At 51.7% G+C, this 27,646-nt stretch overlaps 1 protein-coding gene across 2 annotated transcripts; it reads right to left on the reverse strand.

Annotated features, from left to right (window-relative positions):
* Positions 1-214: 214 nt before the first annotated feature.
* Positions 215-25,985, reverse strand: LAMB3 (laminin subunit beta 3). Of its 2 annotated transcripts, none has more exons than XM_065649202.1 (24): positions 25,955-25,985; positions 25,799-25,827; positions 25,214-25,278; positions 24,596-24,750; positions 16,156-16,270; positions 15,658-15,731; positions 15,027-15,209; positions 14,571-14,634; positions 14,093-14,268; positions 13,633-13,753; positions 13,095-13,283; positions 12,846-13,001; positions 12,079-12,275; positions 11,224-11,335; positions 9,756-10,128; positions 9,179-9,339; positions 7,969-8,177; positions 6,354-6,557; positions 5,544-5,688; positions 3,993-4,200; positions 2,843-2,984; positions 2,374-2,550; positions 1,557-1,710; positions 215-1,128 (listed from the first exon to the last, which is right to left on the reverse strand). In XM_065649202.1, exons 3-24 carry the CDS (start codon positions 25,260-25,262, stop codon positions 992-994), a joined length of 3,501 nt encoding a protein of 1,166 aa, XP_065505274.1. In that variant the 5' UTR covers positions 25,263-25,278; positions 25,799-25,827; positions 25,955-25,985; the 3' UTR covers positions 215-991. The 2 variants fall into 2 exon arrangements, with proteins under 2 accessions (XP_065505274.1, XP_065505273.1); XM_065649201.1 differs by having other exon boundaries at positions 13,633-13,756.
* Between the last annotated feature and the right edge of the window lie 1,661 nt (positions 25,986-27,646).

Below are 27,646 nucleotides of genomic sequence, written 5' to 3' on the forward strand. Positions count from 1 at the left end.
AGCCATGCAGAGTTTTACTCAGTGGCAGCTCAGTTATTTTTACAATCTGCATCCTATCCAGTCCTGAGATTTTGGTTAGTCCCAGGCTTTGGCACTCTGAAGTTCAGCATCAACCAGCTGCCCAGTTCTCACTTCAGCTACAAAAGGAAAGACAACCTGCTAGCAACCTCCATATGTCTGATAATAATCACAGCAAGGTCTGAATTCCCTGCTTCCGAGCCTGTAATTGTGCAATAAATACTTGCTTAATAAAGCCAAGTTTTGTTTTGTAAAGTGCGTGTCGGTTATTCATAAAGATTTGATGTAGAAATGGTCTGTTAAGTCCTTTCTAAAGGATTCCTCGTGCGTCTGCAGACCTGCTCCCCCTGGCATTTTTCTGGTGAAGCGTTACGTGGCAAATAAGCAGATTGTGGCAGAAAGTCAAACAAGACATTTGACTTCACCTTTGAGTACGAAATAACATTTCTCTTATTGAGACAAACACAGGGATATTGTGTAGATACAACAGAGATAAGATTCTCCATTTCTGTGATCTAGCTCTTTGAAGAAAGATGTAGGAAGGAAGTACTGAAGTCATGGCAAGGATTAACTGCAGCATAGATAAAAAGTTTTAAAAGGCTCCCCATGGGGGTTTTAATTTGAACAGTGAAATTCAGCTAAAAGAGCCTGAATTGCTGAAAACAAGAAAAAGAAATTATTTCTTGGTTTATAAACCCCTCTGGAAATAACTTCGGGGATGTTTTTATTTGCCATGGAAGACTGATGTCTCTCCCCCTTTTTCTCCAACCACCAGGCACCTGCAGCCAGTCCAGGCAACATTAAGCCTCTCCAGGGGGTTGCTCCTTTGGCTCAGCGCAGTTATTTTCCAGAGGTACGGAAACTCGATTTGCTAAAAATAGAGACGTCGGGCACATGAGAACTCCAGCCAGAAAATGGGAATAAATACACAAGTCAGTGTCTGCAGAGGGTGAAGGCAACGCGGGCAGCTCGCTCAGGAGCAGCTCTCGTAGTAGGCGACTCGCTTGTTGATGGTGTCCCGGATCGTTCCCACCCGTTCCTCCAGCCCCGACAGCCTGGCCGATTTGGACATCAAAGCCTTGTTGCTTTCCTGAATTTCCGTCTCTAAAGCTGAGGAGAGAAGGCAAAAAGGGTTATGTGATGATCAGACAGGAGGAAGGTGTGTTGGCCATGACCTTCCCCAGTAGGTTGGGCTGAGCCTGCACCTCCCTCCTGCACAGCTCTGGTGGGGCAAGAAAAACTAAAATACAACCGCTCCAGACAAAACCATTACTTTCGAATGTTTAAAAACATAAGCACGCGGAGGAAAATGTGTGCATCAGCACTGCAGGCAGGGGATCCCATCCACAGCCACCCACGCACCCCTGCAAACTCCAAATTTACTGGCACAGCACCAGCAGACGCAGCCCAAATCTGCCCCATCTCACTGCCAAAAGTACATTTGTCTTCATCATAATTTATTTCCCTCACCCCACCAGGAGTCAAAATCCCTTCCCTAGTGTGTGAGATTATTACACTGGGTTCACAAAGAATCTTACTTTCCATCCTGAGCATCATGGCCAAAGTTTCCTCAAACAAAGCCTGTGCCTCCAGGTTGATGCTTTGCACCCTGCTGCCCTGCTCTCCCAAAGCCGGGCTCTGCTCCGTCCTTCTCTTCAGCTCAGCGTACATTTGTTTCACTTGTTCAAAAGCCTGTGAAAAAGCAAATAAGCGGTGCAGGTAGGATCAAGCAAATAGAGTGGAGGAAAGAGGATTTTCTAATGTCGAATCCATTTTATTATAAATATTAAATGGGTGCTGCACTAGAACTTTGCCATGATGTTACATGAAAATGCGTAACTGTGCGATGTGTGCTTTTCTACATTTACTTTGTTTGACAATGAGGGTGGTTAAAATACAGGAATAGATTTCCCAGGGAAGTGGTAGATGCCCCATCCCTGGAGACATCCCAGGCCAGGCTGGACGGGGCTCTGAGCAACCTGAGCTGGTGCAGATGTCCCTGCTCATGGCAGGGGGGGCACTGGGGGAGCTGGGGAGGTCCCTCCAACCCAAACTGTTCTATGATTCTATGCACTCCAAAAGATGCTGACGGCTGTATGGGCTACTCTGCCTCAGGTGGGAGATAAAGCAGAGGTAAGTTCCCAGCAAAAATCATTATGACTGAGAAAGCTCCTAGAAAAATTCAGTAGTGGGATACCGCATCAGATTAATAAGTGACACAATAAGGCACGGCCCGAATGGGAAAGGCTGCTTGGCTCATCCCAAAACATGCCAGGACACAGCTGGCTTTGCCGTCTAGTGACAGTGCAGCACAGCTGTGACCTCCGCGGCCGGCGACGTGTCCCATGCCGGTACCTGCTGTGCACTCCTGGCCTGCTCGCCCGCCCGCCCGGCCGTCTGTCCCGCGTCCGTGGCCCGCAGGCGGTTCTGGTCCGCCCCGCGCTGCAGCTGCGAGAGCCGCTCCATCAGCCCGTCCAGCTGGCCCGCGATGGACTTGACATTCTTCTCGGCTGGACCAAGAACAGCCTCGATCTAAAGGCAAAGCTCTCCACGTTAAGAAGGAAATCGCATCCAAACCCCAGCTGCGCTGCTCAGACATGGCACAAGTGGGGCTTGTCTCGGGGGACTCTGGCAGGGACCGCGATGGGAGTTTAGGGAAGCACACGAGCGAGGCACAGCAGAAAATAAAAAGAATTTTTTTAAAGCAAAAGCTTCACCAGATCCCATTTCTCAACTGCGCTGGCGCAGGACTCTACCAAGCGGGGAAGTTTCCAAGGAGCAGGGCACAGTATCGTTATTTGGGGAGTCACCGCACATCCCTCACCTCATCAACGCGCTCCTGGATGAACCGAAGGGAAGACCCGGAGCCCCTGATCGCACCCCGGGCCTCCAGCAGCACCGTGTTTGCTCGTCGCAGGTTCCCAACCACCTCTTCCACGTTGCCCTCCACGGCATTCGCCCGGTTCCTGGGGAAACGTGGGGAACGGCCAGGAGTGAGTGTAAATAATTGCATGGGCTGGAAGTCAGGGTTGAAGAGGCAAAATAAGCAAGGCTGAGGGGGCTGCAGTCTCACTTCTCCCCCTCTTCCCCCAAAAAGCCACACATCTGGGCACACCGCATCCCAGCCAGGACAGCAGGTTTCTTTCGAGAAAAGCATTACTTCCATTTCACACCCCAAAAGCAGAGGAGACAAACAGGAGGAGAGAGAAAAGCCTTCCTTTAAACAAGCAAAGAAGCATTCATTTTGTAAGTGGTGCAAGAAAAAGTATTTAAGGGAAAGCAATAACCACTGAAGCAGTTTCAAAGAACGCTTTCCTGCCTGCAGTGGGACTGTTCAGGCTGGGTCAGAGCTCCTTGTAGAAAGCCAGACTCCCTTGTCTCATCACTTCCAGCAGGTTAAGCAGGTGTCAGACGCTACCAAGGAGTTTACATACTTATCCCCTTAACCTTCGCGCTGGGATATTGCTGCAAGTCAACATGTGACAAAGTAGATGCTCCAAATTTGCAAGGACGCTCTGTAATTACTCTTTAAGGGACCACGGGATAATCCTCCCAACTTTCACCCAGAAAACAAATAGCCCATTTAATCTCCTCATGCTCTCTTGTGCAATTAGGATGTAGGTCACCAATATCAAATAATACCAGGGCAACCCTGTTATTTCCCATCACAGGGACTCAAGAGGTAGAGAAAAGCCTCCATTACTTTTGGTAAAGACCTTCCTGTTGTAGTATCTACAACACAACCTGTTCTTGGCGGATTTCTTATGTGCGTTGGGGCAACAAGGAGGCGCCTGTAGAGGCTGTAGACTCGTTCTTTTAGGCACCGTATGGACACAGAAGATCCTGAGCTAAAACCTGAGATCGTGCAAGTCAGCACAGCTCAGTAGAGTGAGATTTCAACCCAGCTGAGGACCACCACGTTCACTCCGGCTGCGTGATCATCAGCTGCCGAAAGCCCTTGAACCCCAGCCAACCTGGCTTGTTCTGCTTCCTGCTGAAGCCGCTTGGCCTTGGCAATGTCCCCGGCCGTCTGGGCAAGGACGCTCTCCGGGCACTGCAGCTTCGTCGCCAGGTTTTGGATCTCAGCCATTTTTCTCAGGACTGCAGCAGCATCCGTGGGGAGGCGTAGGGAGAGAACAGTCTCACTGATTTCCTGAATAATGGCAGGGTCCGTGTCCTTGTCTGCAGAGCAAACAGGGAGACGGGGTCGGAAACGGGCGAGGGGAAAGGCAGGAGCACGAACGCAAGGGAGGATGAGGGCAGGCGTCCAGCCGTGCGTCCCATCACACAGTCTCTTCATTTCAGACAGCTGCCAGGGTCCACCCGGAATTTAATCCTCCTGAATTTAACGTACTTGTCATTCACATCAGGAAAACTCTCAGGAAAGGACTAAAATGATACCTTCAATTAGGCAATAAGAACACCGTGGCTAAGTCAGAGCAGAGTCAGGTGAACCTCACTGAGCAGACAAGGTTGTGTTTCAAGACAAGCTTTTTTTATTTCACAAATAAAAGCTAATAAAACTGAGGAATCAGAAGCAGGCAGAGCCCAAGGGACATTAGTCCAGCAATTAGCTCAGAAATATCTTCACTCATCATTAACACCACGCAGCACCGAATGACCCGATTTTCTTATTCAGCTAATGCTCATGAGGATCATTATGTTATTACAATCTGTCTGCAAACAATAAGTCATCCCATTGGTTTATAGGACAACAAGGAATTCTCATCTGATTAATAGTCTGCTCCAGAGAAGATTTGTCTGTTTATCTCTGGTCAGCGGGTGTAAACTTCTCTGCACCAGGTCAACGGCGACTGCAAATCCTCAGAGGGCACCGGCCATGGGACGGGTTCGTCCTCGAGTCCCCGAGAAGATACAAGGCTCTGCGGCAGAGAGCGGGGCCCAAAGCAAGATGTTGTCCGTGCTACAGACGAGAGACTGGCTCCTCCACAGCTTTTCACTTGCGTTAATTCAGTTCATTGTCTAAGAGGTAATATTTGAGAGCAGTTCCCGGAGGGACGCTGGAGACCCCTCTGTGAAGCCCCGCGCACAGAAGGTCAAGGTTGTGCGGTACCTCCTGCCCCATGGACCTCCCAGATGGCCCCCAAAGGTCTCTGTAGGGAAGCAGGGAGGGTCTGCCCTGGTGACATCCCAGGGAAGCTGACACAGATAAAACATCCCGGATCAATTTGGGGTCAATCTGGACAGCAGAGTCAAGCCTGAGCAAGTCAGCTGGCCAGACTACAACTCCTGACAAAATTGCAGAGCTCCGTACTGCTGAAATTTCTTCTGCTTTTCAGAAAACACTATCCAAGCCTGCCTTGCTGTCTCAGAGGATGTGCATTACCTTTGCTACATAAACACCCATGCGCAGATAAACTGCATATCTGAGAGCTTAACTGGGGTGAGCTATTCAGCTGCCTCTTTTGTATTGTACTCTCACACATAACATCACTGTAAAAAAGAAGTTTTTCCACACGCAAAACAACCTGCACACGCTCACTTTACAACCTGCAGAGCACTACCTGACAAGAAGTTTCGAACTTGCTGGATGAACTGCTGGATGCGCCGCACATCTCCTTCTATCTGGGTCCTCGTTACACTCATCTGGTCCGCAAGCCGCCGAGCATTGCTTTGAATCTGATTTGCAGATGTCTCTGTCGTTTTAATCTGCAAATGACAACATCCTGATGGAGCCATTTCTTCTTGATCTGGAATCCCAACAGCCCTACCTCAACTGAGTAAACTGGGCAAGGCACTTTGATACTATATTATTTCCCATTCTTAATATGCCACCACTTTAAAGGATTATGTGTTAAGAGATTGAGGGTTGGATTTGCAAAGGAAGCTCTCAAAGTGGGGCAGTACTGTTTAGCTTTTTAAAACACTTTTGAAATGGATTTTGAATTACTTTGAAAACTCGCTTTATCTTTGCAAGCACCTGAGAGGCTGTAGAAAAATCGTGCAACAGCACTAGCACACGTACTCTAGATTGCATCAAATGTTAGAGCAGATACACCTGCGGATTCAGAGAAGTCTCCACATCACTAATTCTGCCACACTTATCCCCAAACCAGGAGGAGGACAGGCTTCTGGTGACATTTCCAGAGCTGCTCGTGTTCCTCCAGCTCCGTGGCTCCTGTGCCGGAGGCAGGCGAGACCCACGCACATAGCAGGGAGTCTCCCACTCAAAAATTCCTGAATTTCTGAAGCTGATCCAGAAGATCAAGCCTCGAATCCACTTTGAGACTGGGTATTTTATTGCAGATGCTTCTTTCCACAGCTGTCCCCCCACCAGGCTGGACACCAACGGACCGAGCGCTGCCCAAACTCACCAGCTGTGCCGTGTCCCGGAGCCGGGCGCTCAGGCTGCGGAATTCCCTGGCAGCCGCCCCGGCCGCGGCCAGGGCCCCCCCCGAGAGCGGGAAGATGCCGCGGCAGGGCCGGCCACCCCCGCAGGCAGAGCCGTTGTCCCGTGGGCAGAGCAGCTCCTCGCAGCGGGCAGGGGCGCAGGTCTCGGCTCGGAAGCCACCGCAGATCTGGAGAGGGAGAGAGACCTCAGTGACCTCAGGGAGACAAACCGGCACATCGCAGGGGCCACAGTTTCAATAGAATCACAGAATCATTTCTGCTGGAAGAGACCCTCAAGATCATCAAGTCCAACTGTTCCCCCAGCCCTGGCACTGCCCCATGTCCTGAGAACCTCATCTCCGTCTGTCCAACCCCTCCAGGGATGGTGACTCCAGCACTGCCCTGGGCAGCCTGTTCCAATGCCCCACAGCCCTTTGGGGAAGAAATTGTTCCCAAGATCCAACCTCAACCTCCCCTGGCGCAACTTGAGGCCGTTTCCTCTGGTCCTGGCGCTTGTTCCTGGGGAGCAGAGCCCGACCCCCCCTGGCTCCAAGCTCCTTTCAGGCAGTTCAGAGATCAGAAGGTCTCCCCTCAGCTCCTGTTCTCCAGGAGAACCAACAGACCCTTGGCCAAGGGAGCTGGAACAGCTGCACAGGAACAGGGATGGAACCAGCCCTCTTAATGGGGCTGACGGCAATACAGCCCAAATGACCGGAGAGCATGACTGCATCTGAGAAGGGCAGCCAGAGCTACGGACGCGTACGGCAGCGCTGAACGCCCACACCTGAGACAGCAGCTCAAGGTCAGCATCTCCTCACCACCCCAAGGTGGAGCACAAATAGGAGCAGAACAGGACCTGAACCCCAGCGGCTGACAAAGAATGACACAGAGCACGTCTGCATGGAGCAAACGTCTCGTTTACTCTCAGGACAGCAACTCTTTCCCTCGTGGCAGGGGAACCCTGTTCAAGCTGTGCAGTTTGCTTTGGGAGGGAGAATGGGATGAGAAGACCCTGCCCTCCTGCCTGGACATCAGTGGTTTCAATTACATGGCATCTCCTAGAGTTACCTCCCACCAAAAGCCACTGCAGCAGGGGCACATGCAAACCCAGAGCCCGTGCAAGCACCAGCACTGGCTGGTCGCTTGGGAATGTGTTGGTGCCCTGAAAAGCAAAGCGGGGAGGCTGGTGGTCTCCACAGCAACCGTGCATTAGGAGACACCGAAATGGATCTCCATGGCAATAACAAAGCAGCGAAGGAGAAATAAAAGAAACATCATGCAGAAATTAAGTGGGTCTTTGAGATACAAGAACTGACACATGAGAAAGTCCTTGGAGGAAAAAGTGTGTGCCTGGGAGGGGGTGGTGGGCAGCACTTCAGTATCTGTGATCCCCAGGCAAGGGATGCTCAGACAATTCTCCACTGATGTCCTAAAGCATCAGGTTGTTTGGATGCCAGTTACGAGTCTCTCTGGACAGAAACTTTGTCCTGGACTGTTTGAGCACATGACCGCAAGATGAGACTTCCCGAGCACTACAGAGCCCTCTTGAAAACCAGCAACGTGCAGTGGGCAAGCCAGAAAACCACTTTGCTTCTTCACCTTATTTATGACAGGGGTCAGGTTGGGCGATGAGGCCATCTCGCCCTTCAGGGTCAGCAGTTTGGAGGTGGACTCGGCCAGCCGCCCCTCCAGCGCCGCCGCGTTCCTGCGGCTCCCCCGGGACTCGGCCAGCAGCCCCGAGGTACCGGTGACGATGCTGCTGGCATTGGTGGACGTCTGGTAAGCAGAGCTGATTGTCTTGAAGGCTCCTGCGGGAATAAAACCGATAAATGACACAAATGACTCCGTGACTCATAAATGCAGCACAGCTACCGAAATGAAGGCGCTGACTATAGCCCGTGAGTGGATGTGTGCAGCGAGAGGAGGGGGACACAGAGTGATTAGTCACTACAGCACAATGAAAAAGCTCCTTTTATTTCCAAACGCCTTTCAGCCGTTCCTTCAGTGAGCTACAGAGATTTCATGAAGGAGTGAGCTCTGGGTTGAGGCTAAAGATTGAAATGAAACTAAAGCAACATGATGTGCACACGATGATCCTGGGCTTTGCTCCATGCAGCCCCAAAGGGCTTTGGCAGGACAGGGCTCAGAGCCCTTCCCCGGCTCCCCCCAACCACCCCAGCCTGGAAGGACAGGGACTTCCAAGCCCCGCTTGGCTGAAGAGGTGCTGAGCAAACCTGCCCACGTCCCAGGGCTGAGCCCTGCGCTGCAGCGATGAGGGGGAGGCAGCAATGAGACACGTGGAGGGAATCAGCTGCAGCGGGGATATGATGGCAGCCTACCACCAGCATCACCGCAGGGCTTAATTAGCTCTTCTCTTAAGCGCCTGACAGCCGCCTGGCTCTCTTCCCCACCCCTCCATCCCATCCATCTGCGCGCAACCTTCATTATCTCAGCTGCCTCCCAGGTTCGGTGACATGTTCCCAGCAGGGCTCCCCGCTTCCCACTGCACCCCGGCATCGCAATTTATGCTGGCCAGGGGATGAGAACATGGTGCCCATGGAACGAGCCACCCAGGCCCAAAACGCCAGGGCAAATAACCCGATAACATGAAATCCTGGGTCGTGGACCAGAGGCTGGGTAGAAAGCATCCCTCTTGCTGGGGAGGGAAGATGTGTTTGCTGTTTCTAAGCTGACAGCAGGTTAAAAATTCCATCTCATCCACCCAGCTGGTGGGAAACCACGAGGCACAGTCACGTTGAGGTAAATTAACGGCTGCAAATTAAGAGATATCAGAGCTTCAGCACTGTACCTGACAGATCTGTGCTGATGCTGCTTTCAAACTGGTTCTTCTTGCTCTGATACTGGGCGTTAGTGATAAGCAAGCTGCTGTTGAGGGCTTCCAGCTCCCTCGATAGAGAGGCAGTCTCATCCAGAAAATGAAGGTCAGGATTTATGCCTTGGACCTGCTCTCTGAGAGAGAAAAAGCAGAAAATGTGACTTCAAGTAGAGAGCAAAGCACCTGCAGGCAGAGAGAAGGGTGTTCTTGTGCCAGGATGCTGCCAACACCCGCTGAACACTTCAGAGCCTGGAGAGCCGATGACCGAGGACATGCCATGGCCTTGCAGGCTTGCGGAGGCAGCAGAGAGTCACGAAGGGACTGGGCAAGATGCTGACTTTGGAATATTTTGCACAGGACAGGCATGCATGGAAGCACTGCTATCTCACATCCCTGCTCACCTTTCAGCATAGCAAGGTTCTCAGATACAAAAAACAAAGCAGAACACATGCAAGCAGCTCAGTGTAACCAGTGGAGTGTGCACATAGAAAAAAGTCAGCGTCTCCTCCCGGCTAAGAGATGCGCCCTGTTAGCAGCATCCGTCCCTCACCTGATGGCAGCCAGCGCGTTGCCCACCTGGGCCAGGCTCTGCTCCGTCACCAGCGACTGGCCGAGGATGCTCTGCGCCTGCTGCACGTTGCCCTCCGCCTGCGCGAGGCGGGGGCCGAAGCGAGACCCCCCGCTCCCCGCGGGCAGCCGGGACGTGGAGTTGCTGAGGCCGAGCTGGTGCAGGCGCAGGCGCTGGATGTCCCCGTCGTAGGCGCGGAAGCAGGGGTGACACAGCTCACAGCCGGGGTAGGTGCTGCAGTGGCCGCGCTGGCACCGGTCGCAGCGGGGACCAGTGACACCCGGGCGGCAGAGGCACTGGCCCGTGGTCTTGTTGCACCCCGCGTCCTCTGTGCCCTGGAAGTCACAGTCACACTCTGGGGGATGGAAAGGTGGACAATCAAGACAATTAAGTTAAACAATATTCCCTGAAAATAAAACAAACAGTTTCAGAACAAATATGAGGCCTTGGTACTTATTTTAAAAATGTTCTTTAAGCTCCAATGATTGTTTGCTGCTACCCTTATCTACAATCATGCTGAATAAATCTACAGCTAAATGGAAAGTTAAATGTATTCACGAGGTGTTAATGTCTACATCTTATTATTTGCAGTCTCTCAGACAAAGCAAAAGTAACTACAAATAGTGCTATGCCAGAAACTGGTTTCTTGACCAACAATGTTGCTTCAGCATGCAATGAACTGGTTCATTCTAAAGTGGTCACAGTTGCTGATGACAAGAGGCTTTGTATCTGAATATGGCACGTCTTTTGGTCCATGTGAAAACAAGTTTGAATGTTAAATATTTTCTGACACTTTGGAGTTACTGTTGCTCTTCCCATTTTCTTTAGGTCAACATACGGTTCATGGCAACACTGTACATGTCTAAAATCTCTTTACAGGTGGAGAGATGTCCCCCACCAAAAAGGGGGACAAAAAAAAAAATTTGATATGCATATGTAAAATCAGACCCTGTTAACGGGATGCCAGCACAATCATAGAATACCAGCTTGGAAAGGACCACGAGGATCATCTGGTCCAAACATTTTTGGTAAAACCTTGAAGTCTAGCCCCACCTATCAGCCCCTGCAGCATGTCAGAAGATTACGCGGGCAGAGGAATGGGAAGAGTTCCCGAGCCTGGTTGCTCACCCGGCCCCTGATTCTGCATGGCCAGACCAGCACGGCCAAGGGTCTCACCCAAGGCTGCTGGGAGGGGACTGGTGGACACCTGGAGATGCAACAGGGATTGACGGGGTGGCTGTTCCAGAGAGGAAATTTTTGCAAAGAAAGGTTGGACCATACGAAGCTTGTGGTCCCTTCCAACCTGGTATTCTATGACTCTACGAATTTCTCTTGCACACTAGCGTGGGAATCGCTGATGTCAGGGCACAGGCCAGATGCTTTTTCCCAGGTAACCTGGGATTTCACAGTGCTAAGTGACATTGAGCCGAAACAAAACAGATGCTCCTACCTGTGCACCCTACGCGGACGTCTCCATAGTGCCTATCTGGGCAGACCTGCTCCTGCACGGCCGAGCACGTCCGTCCCGTGAAACCTTCTCTGCACAGACACTGCCCCGTGAACTGTGGAAAGAGAAACGCATTGGGGAGATGGTTCCAGCCACTTTCCTGGGAAAGCCACCACATGGACAGTCTTCTCTCTTTGGCTCACGTCCCAGGACGCAGGCTCAGCCACAGCGAAGCAAAGAGCCTCCAAACAGCCCAAGCATGGCAAAGCAGAGTTCTAGGCTTTGTTTCAAAGACAAAGGAATCGCCCACAAGCAGCTGGTTTGCCACGTCAGGTCTCCTGCATGCAATTAGCTCATCTGGGACCTACCTTTGGCTCTCAGAGTTTGTAATTTTTTTTTATTTTACATTTAATGCTAATTTTCCCTGTTGTCTCTTAAGCCTGAAGTGACACACATGCTTTTCATTGACAAATGAGGATAATTAACTTGCATTGCCTGCGTAAAGATCTCTTATTAGGACTTCCTTACTAAATATCAAACCTTTTAAAATGGCTTAATTTTGTCTTGGTAATTACCACCTTCTTTCATTTTCCTGAATAGCCTGTCATAGTGTTTTCTAGGAAACAAGAAAAGGAAAATAAGAGCAGGATGCGCTAGAGAATGCACAGCCCTTTTGTGGAGGCTCCTACAGATGGGACAACAGAGCCACCCAAGAGGTGTTTTTGATGCTCTGAGAGACCCTGGCACGGTGCTAAGACAGAAAGCTTACAGGTGCATGCATGAAAGAAGGCAGGGAAATGAAAAAGCACCATTGCTGAAAATATGCTGAGTCTCCCCTGAGGATGCAGGGGGTGGTACCTGGTTGCAGCGGGGGCTGCGGGAGCCGTGGGGGTGGCAGCCGCAGGGCCGGCAGCCGCGGCCGCTGCCCATGTCCCAGTGCTCAGCCGCGCACTGGTCGCAGTCGTTCCCCACCACGTTGGGCAGGCAGACGCATCTCCCCGTCTCATCGTCACAGGGCACATTCTGCTGCGTTCCCAGCACGTTGCAGGCGCATCCTGAAACAGGGAGGGTTTTGTCATATTCAAAACGGGTGCCGAGCACCAGCCTGGCTTCCCACAAAGCCACGTCCAACGAAGCGCCTTGTAGCCACCCAAAGACACATTCTTCTTTCTCTCTCTGCGTGCCTGAGCCTGGCACGAAGGACCCGCGTCCCTGCTCTAACACTGTGGTGCCCACCCAAGCGCTGCAGGACCGGGCAGCATCCCTGCAGCGCTGCCGTGAGGTGATGCTGCCCTTTGCTGTGCGCAGCCCCCTCGGCATTGCCTCCAGCATCCCCTGCGGCTTCCCGAGACCTGTGCGCCCAGAAAGGCACTCGGGAAGGGGATACAGCGCTACGGACACCCCAATCTCCACTTTTCCTGTGCTTTTTGCCAAACTTATACCTGAGACAGGCCACAGCCTGAGCAAGGGGGTTTTCATAAGCCTTTGCAAAACAGGGCTTTGGCTTAGAAACCCCAAATCAAAGCCGGCTGGGAACCACGTCCCTTTCAGAGCCACCGAGGACAATGAGCGCAGGGGGAATAGGAGCACCCCGGGAAGCAGGGGATGTTTTAGGGTGTACTCACTGCGGCACCCCATGGGGTTGGCGTTGGCCAGCTGGGCAAACCCCGGCTTGCAGAGGTGGCAGCGGTCGCCCTGCACGTTCTCCTTGCAGACGCAGCGCCCCGTCAGCGGGTCGCAGATGGAGCCTGGCACGGTGCCGTCCGGGTCGCACTCACAGGCTGGAAACAGGCAAAAAGAAGCTCTGGTGAGGGGCATGAGGGGTGGCTTTGGGGTCTGGGGAAGGTGCTACAGTGGGGTAAGCGGGCACTCACGCAAACAGGCTTCAGGATGGGCGAGATCCTGCCGTGGGTTGCGAAAATAGTTAGTTTTGCAGCGCTCACAGTTATTGCCTTCGGTGTTGTGCTGGCAGTTGTCACAGACACCCCCGCTCGCCCCTCCGCTGGCATGGTACAGCTCCGGGTCGAAGTGACACGATGCCGAGTGACCATTGCAGTTGCACCCTAAAAAAACCCCATCAAAACAACTCAGTTAGTGCTGCAACCGTGCAAACCCCTCCAGCAGCAGCAGCTCCAGCACTAGAGGGTGCCCAAGTGCCCTGTGTGACACAGTGACAGCCGCAAACCCCCCCAAGACCAAGCTGGCATGGGCCGGACAGCATGGCCGAGCACTGGTGCAGCCCTGCGGAGCAAAGCCCAGGTGCAAACATGTCGGGGTGCCTTTTGCAGAGATATCCACGTTACAATCCAACCCCACAAAGCATCCCAGTAAAAGGTCTCGGAGCTCACTGCTGCTGCTCGCGGGATTGAGGAAAGGTCTGAGGAAGAGGAGAGGGGAAGGCACTCGCCGTACTCTGGCACTCGTGGGGATTGTCGTCCTCTGCAGGTGCCCAGGGCTGGTCGTTGTAGAGGGCGGCACAGCGATCGCAGTTGGGTCCAGCCGTGTTGTGCTGACACATGCAGTGCCCGTGGACCTGCTGCACAGACAACGTTGTACCCTCTTGGATGGGTTCAGGGCTTCATCCCCCTGACCCCTTTTCCAGCACAGCCCCGTCCTGCTCCTGCCCCCGCGCAGCCCCGTTCCCTGCACAGGGATGAAGCTCCAGCACTGGGGACAGGCTGCTCCTCACCCACAGCAACAGGGCGATTCCCACCACCCACCCAAGGGACAACCTCGCTCAAGGCAAAGCAGACAAGCATAAGACGAGAATCCCACAACGGCTGATAACTTGCACTGACAAATCCTCCTGGGCACGAAGGAGCCTGCTGAAAACTCCTGTGTGCCCTCCACCCAGTCAAGAGACAAAGCTCACCACGGTGTGCAGGTCTCCCGAAGGGGCACAGTGGTCGGCGTGCCCGTGGCAGAAGCAGCTGCCCACCACCCGCATCTCGGTCACGGCGTAGAAGGTGCTGGGTGAGTGGTATCCCTGGCGTGCAATGTGAGGGAGCTCAGTGAAGTTGATCCGCAGGTTGGTGAACTGTCCCAGGTCTGTTGGGGAGCGAAGAGAGGGGTGAGGGGACAGCAGGTGATTTACATGGAGGGCTCGGAGCAATAGACAGAGGCATCAGCCGAGGAGCAGCAGCTGAGTCATCAAAGATCAAATGTTGCTCCTTGGCACCTGGGAGGTGTCAGAGCAGTTGTCAAACAAGCAGCTCAAGGCTTTGTTTGCTGAGAACCTGCTCCCCATGGGGTTACCCCAGCTCAGTGCTCTCCACCACACGTAAGAAGAACCACGAGGTGCATCGTTCCCCTCTCTCCCTTCTCAGATATACTAGAGGCTGTTCACTTACTATTGACAGTCTGGCTGTAAGAAGTAGTGATGGTAGATGCCAGGTCTTGGACACTAAATTTCACCTTAGAAGAAAAAAAAAAAAAAAAGTTAAAAAGCAGGAAACACAAGGTGCTTTCTTCTCACGCTCTGGGCAGTACGTGCTCTGGACCTGCCTCTGCAGAACGTCACTTAACACAGGGAAAAGGCTGCAGAGGATTTTGCAGGAAAACCAACATAACACCTTGCTTGCCACAAAGCAGGGAGGGCTTTCCTCCGAGAGGAGCAGGAACCCTCCCGAGGACTCCCCTCAGCAGTGCTGGATGTCCACAGACTCCATCCCTCACCAGGTGTCATATGTGTAACAGATTTCCAGGCCACCACAAGTTTCTGCAGTATTGCATAGCCTACCCACGCCAAACCCAGGGAACAGGCACATGTGAGGGGGTCCCTGCCACAACCCCCCCCCAAATCCTACCTTGCCCCCATGCAAAGTGTAGCCCTGCAGCGCCTGGCACCGAGCATCCTGCCAGCTCTCGGGGGAGCCCCTGGGGACGCTGGGGAAGGCGGCGGCGCAGTCAGAAGCCAGGTACTGGTACACCTGCCAGGTCTTGCCGAAGTCGGTGGAGCGTTCGATCAGCATCGCCGCGGGCAGCGGTGACTGCAGAGCGGGAAAGAGGCACATCTGTAAGACAGCGCATCCCAGCCACCCCCCCACCCAGGGATGCCTGTTCTCTTCCTCCTCCTCCTTCTCCTCCAGGCTCAGGTCTCCGCAGGATGCTGGAGCAATCCTGTCCCCTGCAGGTTACCAACCACTTCTGTCTCCCCACTTTGGCCAACCCTGCTGCAGCCACAAAGTATACATCTGCGCTAAAGAGGTTTTTCAGCAGGCACTCATGGGGTTGGACCCCAGCAGACTGCTCTGCTCCTCCCAAACACCTGGGGAAATGGCCATGAAAACCCAGGGAAAAGGAGGGATGGGGACTCTGGCGTCCTTCTTATCAGGAGCCCGAAGGGAGCGGCACACGGAGATCCCCACAGCTCGTGGGGAGCCAGCGGGGCCCATCCACCCTCATCTGTCACCCCCTTGCGAGATGCTGCACACGAACCCTGAAGTGAAGCAGGATGCTGCTGAGCTGGAACGTCTGGTCCAGGTCCAGCTGCAAAGAGACGCGCTCGATGCCTGCGGGCACAGAGAGGCAGCTTCAGGAAAACAAACCACTTAGTTGCCTGAGCTAAGTTATTGATTTCCTTTTTTCCTTCCAACCTGTAATAAGGGGTGATGGTTTTAAACGAAAGGGGGGAGATTCAGGCTGGACACGGGGAAGGAATTGTTGGCCCTGAGGGTGCTGAGAGCCTGGCCCAGGCTGGCCAGAGAGGTGGTGGCTGAACCATCCCTGGAGACATCCCAGGCCAGGCTGGACGGGGCTCTGAGCAACCTGAGCTGGTGCAGATGTCCCTGCTCATGGCAGGGGGGGCACTGGATGAGCTTTGAGGGTCCCTTCAACCCAAACCATTCTATGATTCTATTGAATTCCACACCTACTGTCTTCCCTGCAATGCCATTTATTGGCAGGGAGCTGCGGTGACCCCTCCATGGTACTCACCGTTCTGGGACTGCCACCATCGCGCGTGCCCGGCCGAGGACAGGACGTTCTCCACGCGGTGCCCGTTGTGGGCGTGCGGCAGCCGCGAGTCGCACCGGCAACACCTCATGCTCCACTGGAACAGAAGGGGCGCATGAAAGCAACCATCCCAGCTCGGCCAGAGGGAGCGACCCCGCTGCAGACCCGGGGGAGAGGGGCCCAAGTGCAGCGTGGACTCACCGATGAACAAACGGCATCAGTGAAGCTGGTTGATCAGAGATCTGAAGAACCGTGACCAATAAAACTAACAATATGTAGGGCCTCTTTGCACCCCATTAAAAAAAACCCACAACTCGTGCTTTTACGAACTAAGAACTAAAACCAAAATGCTTTCGACTAAACCACATTTTTGGCAAATCGTCAAAAATGCATTTTTTTTAAGCAAAGCCCCTGTTTTCCACAATGACAGCACTTAATAGAAAGCTCTTTGCAGCTTTTCAGGATCAGCTTGCCTTTTCCACTCAGCCAAGGGGCTGTTTGTTTGGGTGAACAGAAAGGCCTTTCTCTCGCATCCCAAATCCCCCAGCGATGCTCAGCCCCCCGCGCTCTCCCCGGGGAGCAGAGCGGCAGCAAACAGCTCGGCGGGTGAGAAGTCAAGCGGCTCAAAGTTCAGCCCTTCACTTATGTAATTCAGGGAGCAAACAGAGATGTGGCACACGGAACGCGGGGACAGGAGAAAACAGGGTCCCTGAGGAGCAAACAAATACCCAAATTTTGACTAACCAAGCAACGCTCCGTGCAAGCGCTAACACGGGGCCGCTGGGTACGTGCGGTACATGAGCAGCCTCCAGAAATGTGTAGAAAGGAGCAAGAAGGAGATTGAGCAAGAGATGGGGAGAGGGGAAGGTCACAAAATGAAGCGCTTGGCATCTCCAGCCCAGTGGGATGGAGAGGAGGAGCAGACCCCGCTCTCCAAAAAGGTTCCCGAGGTTGGCAGAGCTGTACGACCTACAGGATAACGCTGTCCCAAAAGGAAATGTGGTGTGAAACTCTTCAACTAGAAACTGAAGTTGTCAGTGGCCTGGGCAGCAGAGCAGCCTCCCAAACGGAGCAGTGGGACACACGCTTCGCACCGACCCGTCCCAAAGCCCCAGAAATTGGGGGAGATGGAGAACAGTGTTTGGCAGCGATGGCAGATGTGGAGCAGGACAGCTCAGAAAGGTCATCATGGGAGGAAAGTGGGTTTGGGGGAGAGGAGGGGAACGTGCTTGGCACAAGGTGTGACAGCTGACACCAAGAAGGCAACGAGATACCTGCAACAAGGGCTGGGGTGGCATTAGGTGACAGCAGAGGCATGGGCATGTTTGGGACCCCAGTGATGAGATCAGCTTTCAGTGGCAGAGCAGAGACATTGGGTGACAAGTGACCCTGTGCTAAAATCTCAGTATCTGATACTTAAACAAACGAGCCAACTCAAAACCAAACAGGCCACACAAACTGGGGTTGGCAGATCTGTTCCTGGGAGGTGGTGGCCAAGGGACACAGCAGCACCGAGATTTCTGGTGTCCCCTTTGAAAGATTAATTCGTGGTTTATATATTTCCTTTACATATATTTCCTTACTCCTGAAACAGGCTCACCTAAGCCAGCCAAGTCTCCTACAAAAAAGGACGCAGCTTCATAAGAACTGCTTTTTAAAAAAAAAAAAAAAAGGAAAAATTAGTGGAAACTTTGTCCAGAGTTACCTTTTTGCTTGCTCTCACACAAAACCACACAAGGTGCGGGCTGGATTTGACCAGAAAGAATCAACTGGTGCCCCAGCAGATGCCCAGCTGTTCTCCAGTGCAGAGCCCAGCAGCAGCGGACAGATGTGAGCTCACAGCTGGGCTCGGTTTTAGCAACGGACAGATGTGAGCTCACACCCGGGCTCGGTTTTAGCAGCAGACAGATGTGAGCTCACAGCTGGGCTCGGTTTTAGCAGCGGACAGATGTGAGCTCACAGCTGGGCTCGGTTTTAGCAGCGGACAGATGTGAGCTCACACCCGGGCTCGGTTTTAGCAGCAGACAGATGTGAGCTCACAGCTGGGCTCGTTTTTAGCAGCGGACAGATGTGAGCTCACACCTAGAGTCAGTTTTAGCAGCAGACAGATGTGAGCTCACAAATGGGCTCGGTTTTAGCTCCTAACAAAGCCCAGACCTGACTCTGCTCTGCCCCCAGGCCTGGGAATTTTTCAGCAGTTGGGCACATATTGAGAAGAGATCCTCACTCAAAACTGATCTGTTTCCATAATATTTTACACAGTCTTTATGTTCTGTCTATAAATATCCCAGAACAGGAGTTGGCTAACTGCAATATTTATAACAATATTGCAGAATAAGCAAACAGAGAAATCAAAATATATAATCATGCAGTTTCCCTGGCTCTACCAACTCCTCCTGGCTCTGCCAGTTAGAATCAGAAAAAATATAATCGGGTCCAGGCAGAAGAACCCATTTCAGATAATGACTACTAGCAGCAAGTTGTCAGGAAACTACCAGAATTATCCACAGAAATAATCCAGCAAACGATTCCCAATCATGATTAAACTTCACAACAGTTCTGACTGTGATTAGCAAAGGGAGCAGGAAAGCTTTCTGCTAGGGGAAAGGTTAATCTCAGCTAAATTATTCATTAGGAGTGATTCACGCATACTTATCAGCTCATTCACAAAGCCACAGTCACAAGTACTTTCTAGGAGCTACAATGCAATGGTGACAGTGAAGCTGCAACCAGATTTAAAGGAAAAGATGGAGCTTAAAGTGTGAGACAAACCTTCCCCAGGCTGTGCTCGGTGAGAAAATCTGTCTCTTTTTTTTTAACCTCTTTTTTTTTTTTTTCCCCCCCTCTGACTGTTTAATTAAGGCTAAAATTAACGCTGGAAGAAGCAAAATCCATTTCATGCCCTTGGTGCAAATTGTGAAACCTTCCTATTGCCCAACAGGAGGACTTGCTATCACTGCCAGGATGTGTCTCAAAGTTCCTCGGAACAGAGGGAATTACCACAAATGACAATCCAGAGATTCACCAAGTGCACACCTTTCCTCTTTTTTTTTCTTTTTTCCCCAATCACAGCAACAGACTTGGAACAGAGCAGGGTTGTGGGAATACGTGACAAAGTCCCACCCCATGAGCTACTGCCCCAAAAAAGAATCCTGTGTTGGGGTCGGGAGGGGATGTGGGGCTGAAAAGGCAAAAGTTTTAGGTCTGTAGGGAAGCCACTAATCACCCTCTGTGCCTCCAGGCTACTCCTGAGTCACCCAGCTGGGTGGGGAGGTTCAGAGATTAAAGGAAATTCCTCCCAGGTTTTTAAAAGGTAATTCAGGAGGCAGTCATTTTAGAGAATAAACAGATTCGTGAGAATAAACAGATTCATGCTTTAGAAAGAAATGGTGGAGGGAGGCAAAACAAAAAAAAAAAAAAATCCATGTAGAAATTAAAAAACAACAGTTGTAAAAATTGTCTATATATACTCCATCAGGCACCTGGGTGCATGCAGGGATGTGGGTGCAGCCCCAGCGCTCCCTGTGCCCTCTGCAGTGGGTTTTGGGGGCTCTCTAAAGCTCTGCAGTGGGTTTTGGGGGCTCCCCACAGCTCTGCAGCGGGTTTTTGCTGCTGTCCTCCTGCTCTGACCTTGTGAACCAGTAGCTGCCCAGCCTCCCATGCTTCCCCACTCATGCAGGGGCAGAAAAACCTCAAACAATTTTAAGCCGATGGACTCGGACCAGAGTATTTTAAGTAGCTCTAGCTGCCATTTTAATATGAGCAGGGAGCCTTTGAAATAGAACCTCTTGGCATAGGTGCGCAACCCAAAATAAACTGGAGTTATTCATCAGCAAAAATAGGAAGCTGCTTCTCTCCAGTCACGAAACGAAGACCTTTCTCAGCCGTGGAGACCTTGCTGGTCCCGAGTTTAACCCAGCTCGGTGTCAGCAAGAGCCACTGTGTCAGTCGGGCTCCTGGCACACAGCCTCCCATATGGGAGCCTCGCGTCATCTTGCACAATATTGTATAGGAACAGTAATTACTGTTCCGAGTTTATTTGGGGACAATCTGGAAAGCAGTGGGAAGGTATTTGTATAAAGAGGAATTGAGGGTTATTAAAAAATAGGGGGAGGCAGCTGGAATAAGTTACCTTGGGAGCAAGGGCACCTGTTAAAGCCAAGTTATGCAGTTCTCTGTTCCAACCATTTGCATTCCCTGTCAACACTGGCGGCAGGACATCACTAAGCCAGGCTCGCACAACAGCGAAGGACTCAATACATTTTCTATGGGAAAACGCGGTAGAAGTTCCCCATGGTTATGTCATCGAGGTTAAACTTCTCAGTGAGCAATTGGTATTTGCTAAACTGGACCATGCTTCGATTTTGAGGCAGAGATATCTCTTCGCCATAACAACTAATGTCACATCCCCTCTTGGCCAGTCAGAAGTGACACCGGAAAATGAGCTCTGAGATTATGCTCAAAAAATTAATAGAGGGCTCTGCCCCCCAATTTGGTTTTACTGGTGACCCCCAGGCTCAGAGGCGAGAGCAGAGATTGAGGTGAAGACACAATTTGGACAAACATCCTAAGTATGGGGTTTAAGGAAATTAAGTTCATTTCTCTTGCTTAAAAACAAGCATGTGGGTGCCTGTTTTCCTCAGCCCGTCTGTTCTCACATCATCTCTCCTAGCGAAACTTCATTTAAAATCTGCCAGGATGACAGTCTGCAAACCCATCCTGCCCCAGTTTATCTGCACCCCCCGCACGCATCGCAGGGTCCTGTTGCCTCTGCAACTTGTCTGCGAGGGAATGACGTGATGTCTCCCAGCATATGTGTCAATTTGCAGCCGTGTGGCAAAGGAAAATACAGAGAAAGGAGGAGGAGGAGAAAAAAAATAATGGAAAATAGGCTTTTTATTCCTGCACATTCACTGCAGGTACGGGCATATCCCTGCAAAGAGCAGGGTGTGTCTGAATGCCAGGATAAAATGAGATAAGCACAGAGCAGCAACTCATGTTGCTGTGTTACCTTCAACAGGTCAGGAATACAAATTATTCAGTGCAAACCCCATGAAGCCATATCCGAAAACTACGAGCCCTGCTTTGAGCAGGGAGAGTTGGACCCCCTGCGGTCCCATCTGGCCACGATTATTTCACGATTTTACAGATGCATTTTTCCGTGTAAAAGACTTGAGTCTGACTGATGACGCGGGTCTGGAAAGCCAATGAGCTGGGGGGCACGGTGGCTTTTCGGCGGGTTCTCCCCTGTTCCTACACGCCTGGGGCCCGCTGGAGCACCCGGTGTGGTTGGGATCCGTACCGAGCTCCTCGGTCGACAAGGAGATCATAGCAATAAAGCAGACAGAAGCACTAGTCTTGCACATATTCCCTTTTGCAGACATTGGCCCGTATTTTTGGAAGCAGCCAGAGAAGACTCAGCACTGAGACACCACAGGGAGAGATGCTACAGATGCACCTGTGACTGTCTGTCAGCAGGAGCAGGAATCCTCTCCTGCCCCACGGAATCACGTTCCCATCACTAAACTCAGAGATTTGGCTTCTCTGGTACCTCTCATCTCGATTCCTGCCTGGATGACCCCGTGTCACCACGACACAAGAGGTGATGAAGGCAACTCCTCACCCTTCCTTCCTCATATCCACCAAGCGCCCAGGAAAAGCGGGTGAGAGCAAGAAGAAAATCTTGCTCCTCGACCTTATGCAAACAACATTTTAACACCCGAAGTCTCGCCAGGTTGGGGCGTGAGGATCCACGCGGTCACTACACACACCAACTGCTCCGCTGTAGGATGCGGGAAACAGAGCAGTGACACAAGCCACATCCAGCGGCAGCAAAGAGCCGAGGACACGCTCAGGGTCAGCCCAGGGGACCAAGAACCCGCTAATCCACATGAAAACCACCCCACGGTGCCTTCCCTCGGCTGGAGCCAGGCAGCACAAGCGACCCCATATTCCTATCACAGCGCTGTATTTAGCATTTAAATAAAGAGATGAGTTAACTGGGCTTTGAGTCACACCTCAGTCAATGAGAGTCTTCCCACACCCTTTACGACTCCAAATCCAGGCTGGCTTATTTTTCCATTTTATTTTCTGTTTCCCTCTCGCTTTTACTTTCCCTGCTGACTCCAACAGCCATTTCCCAAGCGCCAAGTGATTTCCAAGCCAGGCTGCCTGGTTTCCACCCCCCATCGCTTTCCTAATCATTGCTGCAGTCTATAAATGGCAATGCTGAGTGTCCCTCCTGGGTTTCACCAGACTGAGCCTAGAGCCAAGGAATGGAGCAATCGGCAGTGCAAAGTATAAAGGTTAGAGGGATTGGGAGCCAGAGCAGCGGCTGAAATCGGTGCCCGCAGCCAGTGACCCAGTAGAATTGCAAAAGTAGGACCCTGGGCTGGCAGCCTGCGAGAGCAACCCCTCATCCTGTGCCCTATGCTGAGATTGCAAAACCCGCTCCAAATTTGTACCTATTTGGCAACAAAACGAGAGCAAGGCTTGTCACCGAAAGAAAAAAAAAAAAAGAGTCATGAGTCAATACATAACGTGCTTTTTGTGTGATGGGAATAGGAAAATTGAGTTCAGGGGATTATTTTTTGCTTAAATTAGGGAAGTAGGAAAAGGGAGGAAAGACTAGGAAGTGCTCAAAGCGTGGGGGTTTCTCCTGCAAAGACAGGAGCTGGTATACTCAGAACTGCCATTAGAGCTGCAGAACAGAAATAAGGGTCTTTGAGGACTTTGCCACCCGTAACGATGCATCTCATTTCAGTAAAGGATCACATATATGTAAGGAAGCAAAAACCCCGTTCCCAAATCCAGAACTGGAGAATGCAACTTAACATACCACTGTTTAATTGTTCCATACCTCTCTTTACTCTGGTACTTGTAAGGCAAGGTATAAGGAATATGAAAACTGAATAGTTTAGGGGCTTGAACACCAAGAGAAACTGCTGCGGTTTCACACCAGGCCCCACTCACTAATTCTGCACCGAGCAGACGGTTTCTGCTCGAGGTTTATCACAGCCAGAGATACGCTCAGTCTCCACTTCAAACATTACAAAAGCTGCAGATGATCACAACTGAAGGCTCTTCAGAGTGATCCCTCAAGGTCAGGAAAAGGGAATAACCAGCCCACGCCAGCTGCTATCAGGACAACCAGATTTTGCAGACGCTCGGTTCCCATAGCACAAGCCTCTTCAAGTAAAAGTCACTGTCAAAAGTCAATGTTAAGTGAAGATTTCACAGGTACATATATGTACAATTTTCCTGAAGCATCAACAGAAATTGGGAAGAAAAAAAAAGAAATTAAGTTAGACCAGAAATGAGTGCTCGTTTTTTTTCTGTCCATGGACCGCGGCAGCAGTAAGAAGCCGCAGGGGTTTGCTGGGGAGGCCAGGGAAGAGCTCTGCTCCCTGGGAGCAGCAAAACAGCTCCCAAAAAAGCAAGTGGGAGCCTGAGCGGAGGAAATGCCTGATCCCAGCTGTCAGCCTGCAAAACAACCCGACAAGGGACAGATGCTGCAGCCAGCCCAGCATCCAGGACACGATGCTCGTACCCATCCGGGCCAGGGAGCTGCCCCAGTTCACACCAACAAACGGCTCCCGGGCATCTCTGAGCACACAGAGGAGCAAAAACCTGAACACCACCAGCTCCAACACGAATCCACTTATGCCACACCTTGGCCTTCAACTTGAAGGGGAATTAAAAGCAGAAGAAGGCTGACTCACTTAGGCTGGATTTCGGTGCAGAAAACACTGCTTCACTGGAGCTCTGCCATTTCCCTTCCTCTCCAGCATCTCTTCCAAGACCCTTTTTGCCTGTCCTGCCTTGAACCCGCTCCCTTTTTAGCTCTTGCCAGGGCAGCTACGGGGTTAACATCGCCAGACGGACAGAGAAAGGCTTTAGGAAGTGCTCACATCGGGCCATTGCCCCTGTGGCATTTTCAGCTCTGTACTGGGGCAGACTTATCCTGAAACTCTGACTCTGGTTTGGTGGCAGGTTTGGAGCCTGGGAATCTGCAGCTGGCTGAAACGTTATCCTCCCGAGCACAATCTCCTGCCCCCGCACGACCAGCATAATTGAAAACAGTTGCTTGGCTCAAAAGCTTTTCCGAGTCTTTGTGAAAGACCTGCAATGTTCCCATTTTTGACAAGTGAAATACGAGTTCAGTTTATAACTAAAAAGTCCAGGGATAGGAAGGCTTGGGATATTTTGGATGCAAAAGCTTCAGCTCCTCTTCTCAACCTTGGGGATGGTAGAGAAGGGCTCAAGGGGACACCACAGATGGTGCCATGACCCAACGCGGTTGGAAGGGAGATAAGCACCTGAAATAGGTTAAACGCATCCCTGCAAAAGCGTAGGAAGGATGGCTAAGGGCATCGGCATCGCTGCGTGAGGTCTGGGAGCGCGGGGGGAGGAGGGGACGTACCTCTCCGTGGGGCGTGCAGTAGGTCTCGGGCTTGGTGAGGCCACACGTGGAGGATGCTCGGAGGCCGTGGGCTCGTCCCAGGAGCAGGTCAGCGGCCGGGGGGTAGCAGGCGCCGTGGGAGCAGCCTGGCTGGGCAGCCAGCAGCCGCGGGGCAGCTGGAACAGCAGGAAAACAGCAGGAAAACACCCTTGTGTCAGGGTGGCACAGACACCAAACAGGGCTGTGCAGTACGGCGGGCAGGGAACTGAGCATCCCCGCAACCCAAACACTGGGCTCATGGCAAAGAAAAAAACTGTTAGTACAAAGCACTTTAAAGTGCCTTTTTCCTTATTAAAACGAAAGGTAATTCAGGGGCAAAACACCATTGTCCCTTTTGGCAAATGCATTTCATAGGTTTGTCCCAAGCATGGATTGTACTCGGTCTGTTATAGAAAAGAGCAGATGTGCTGGTTGATGCCTGTTTTTCTCAGGACAGCGAGCAGCCTCTTGCCAAACGCCAGCACCATTATCAAACCCCGCTCTCCCAGCTGCCACTAACACAAAGCTCACATTAGCAGCAATTCTATTTAGTCACCTTCCCCCATATCCTTTTAGAAACACTGTATGGTGAGGCCTTACCCAGGAGGACAAATAATGCCCATGGCCAAAGCTGGCAGCGAGGCTCCATACGGCTGAGGACACACCTAGGGAAGAATTTGCGGCATGAGCGAAAATGGGCAGAAAATACCAGTCAAAAGCTCAGTCCAAGTCTTTCACATTCCTTCTCAGTTTACAGCGAGATATTTTAATTGATCTACCACAGCAAAACATGGGTGAAAAATCAAGAATAATGAAGAAGAAAGTCAGATGCTCAGATTGTATTTGGTTTTAAAGTACGAAGAATCCCAGCTTTTCATTTAACTCGTGAAACATGCACAAGATTCTTCTAAAGCACATCAGGGATTGCTCTCTTCCCCAAACACTACATTTGCATCTTTCTGTGACTGCTGAGGGGAACCACAGGTAGCAGCACGGCACCTCGCTCCCCGCAGAGCTGTGATTTCTGATTGCCCGGTGCCCATACCAGATCAAGACGCACGGCTGTAAGTGATGCTTTAAAGAACGTGCACACGTGCAGACACACACGCTCCCAGCTACGCTGCACTTTCTGTTCTCCAGCCCCACCCTTTGCCCTGCGTGTCCAGGATTGATTCCAAAACTCACCAGGACACGTGACGGCCCCAAGTCTTGATCTACAAAGGAAAAAAAAAAAAAAAAAGGGAAAATTGCTGCAGAATAAGTGTCTGCTGCAGGGTCTCTGTGGAGAAGCCCAGGGAGGCAGAACTGCCCCCGCACACCCCCAGCAGCAACAAACCTCACCTGCTTTCTTCCCTGCAGGAGCTGGAGCACCGTCCCTGGTCCCCGTGGTGTCTCCCACGTCCCGGGCTCACGGCGAGGGCTTTCTCTCCTCCAGCACCACCCAACAGCCCATCTGCAGCCACTGATCTGCTCTCCTGGCTTTTAACCAGCAGCTGCCTCACCTGCGGAGAAGGTGCCCGTGGGTGCAGCAACGATAAAGGGGTGATTCAGGGATCCTCAGACACACACACCCAGTTACCGGATAACTCATGGCAGCTCCAGACAGGGCGCACAGCCACAGACATAAGTCACTTGGGAGGATGACAGCAGCGTGAAGCAGCTGCTCTGCAGGTAACCGGCAAGCAAAAGCCCATCTGTAGGTAACCAAACCCCGCCTGGGGCTCTGTCGGGACATCACCAAGTCAGATGGAAACCAGCTCCATCCGGAGCCACTGCACGACTCGGCATCGGGCAATATACCCCGGTCTTTGCCCGCCCTCTCAGACAGGTTTTGCATGTTGTCATGACAAGGCAGCACCTGAACTTGATCCTTTAAAGCCTAATTAGGGATGTCCATGTGAGTTATAATCACACTGTGTATTCACATATCAGACTTCAGCCTGAACACGACCTCAAGACCCGGTCAAGCTGCCCCTCTCTGCAGAGCTGGAATTCCTCAACACGCAAAATTATACAAGGTGAGCTTGAGAGTTATCTACAGAACACAATCCTGGGAACTCATCAGCGGTGAAAAAAGCCAAAGAGGAAGCAAATTTTTAAAGAAATATAATTCTTGTTTAGGTATCTAGAGAAATGCTAAGATTTCCAAAAGAACTCTATCACACCCAGATGGTTTCTAATATCAGTTTGGGAGTCTGTGGGAGACCCAGATGCGCAGCTCACCCCTGCTCATGTGCTGCATTTCAGCTAAATCGTAGTTTTTTCCATCCTCAGAAAAATCGGTATCAAGGCATTTACTTTACTGAAACGACCCCAGAAATCACATCCTTGACATGGGGAGCTCAGCAGCCCACGTCAGATCTTTGCTTTGCTGTAGGTGGTACCTACCTCCCCGTCCTCACGCTGAGCAACACAGGCACGTGCGAGCTGAGGATCAGGAGCTCAGAGAAAGGGAACACACAGAGCTGGAAGGAAAATAAAAAAATAAATATTGGCCCTGGGGCTACAGAATGTGAAACACTGGTGGCTGAGGTGCACCCGCAGCACTGGGTGTGCACCCGGAACCGCCCAGCAATGCGGTAACGCCACATTCTTTCTCCTCCCCATCTCAGCTGGCAGCAAAAAGGAAGCGGGAAGAAATGCCGGAATGTTTTATAGAGAAAGGGAGGGATGAGACGTGCCACGAGCTGCCGACACCGTTCCTGTGCGGTCAAACCCATCCACAGCGCAACCTCCTGCGATGCAGCACTGGGCATCTCCCCCCAGGCTCTGCAAGAAATCGTATCAAACTCTCTGATTTCCACCTCTGGTGGAGGAGGGTCTGACCAGTTTGGGTTTCTGCAAGGCTGCTGGTCATGCTGGACACGGCACTCTAGCAATCCTTGCCTGAATATCCATTGCTGGGTGCCTGCTCTGTCTGGTTTCAAGCCATACCCAAAAGCACCGGGCGTCAAACCGGGAGGCTGGAGCTGCTCTTGGAAAGGCTGTAAATACCACATATCGATCCTGCAACACTGGGCATCGATACGCTCT

This window comes from Caloenas nicobarica, chromosome 21 (genome assembly GCF_036013445.1).
Source record: "Caloenas nicobarica isolate bCalNic1 chromosome 21, bCalNic1.hap1, whole genome shotgun sequence".
Taxonomy (NCBI): domain Eukaryota; kingdom Metazoa; phylum Chordata; class Aves; order Columbiformes; family Columbidae; genus Caloenas; species Caloenas nicobarica.

Excerpts from the sequence above, each read along its gene's own strand:
- LAMB3 (XM_065649201.1), bottom strand. The coding sequence starts at position 25,262 with ATGGAGCCTCGCTGCCAGCTTTGGCCATGGGCATTATTTGTCCTCCTG. Across the intron at positions 15,732-16,155 it reads ATGGTGGCAGTCCCAGAACG|GCATCGAGCGCGTCTCTTTG; the intron begins GTGAGTACCATG and ends CTGTGCCCGCAG. Across the intron at positions 10,129-11,223 it reads CGTCCGCGTAGGGTGCACAG|AGTGTGACTGTGACTTCCAG; the intron begins GTAGGAGCATCT and ends TCCATCCCCCAG.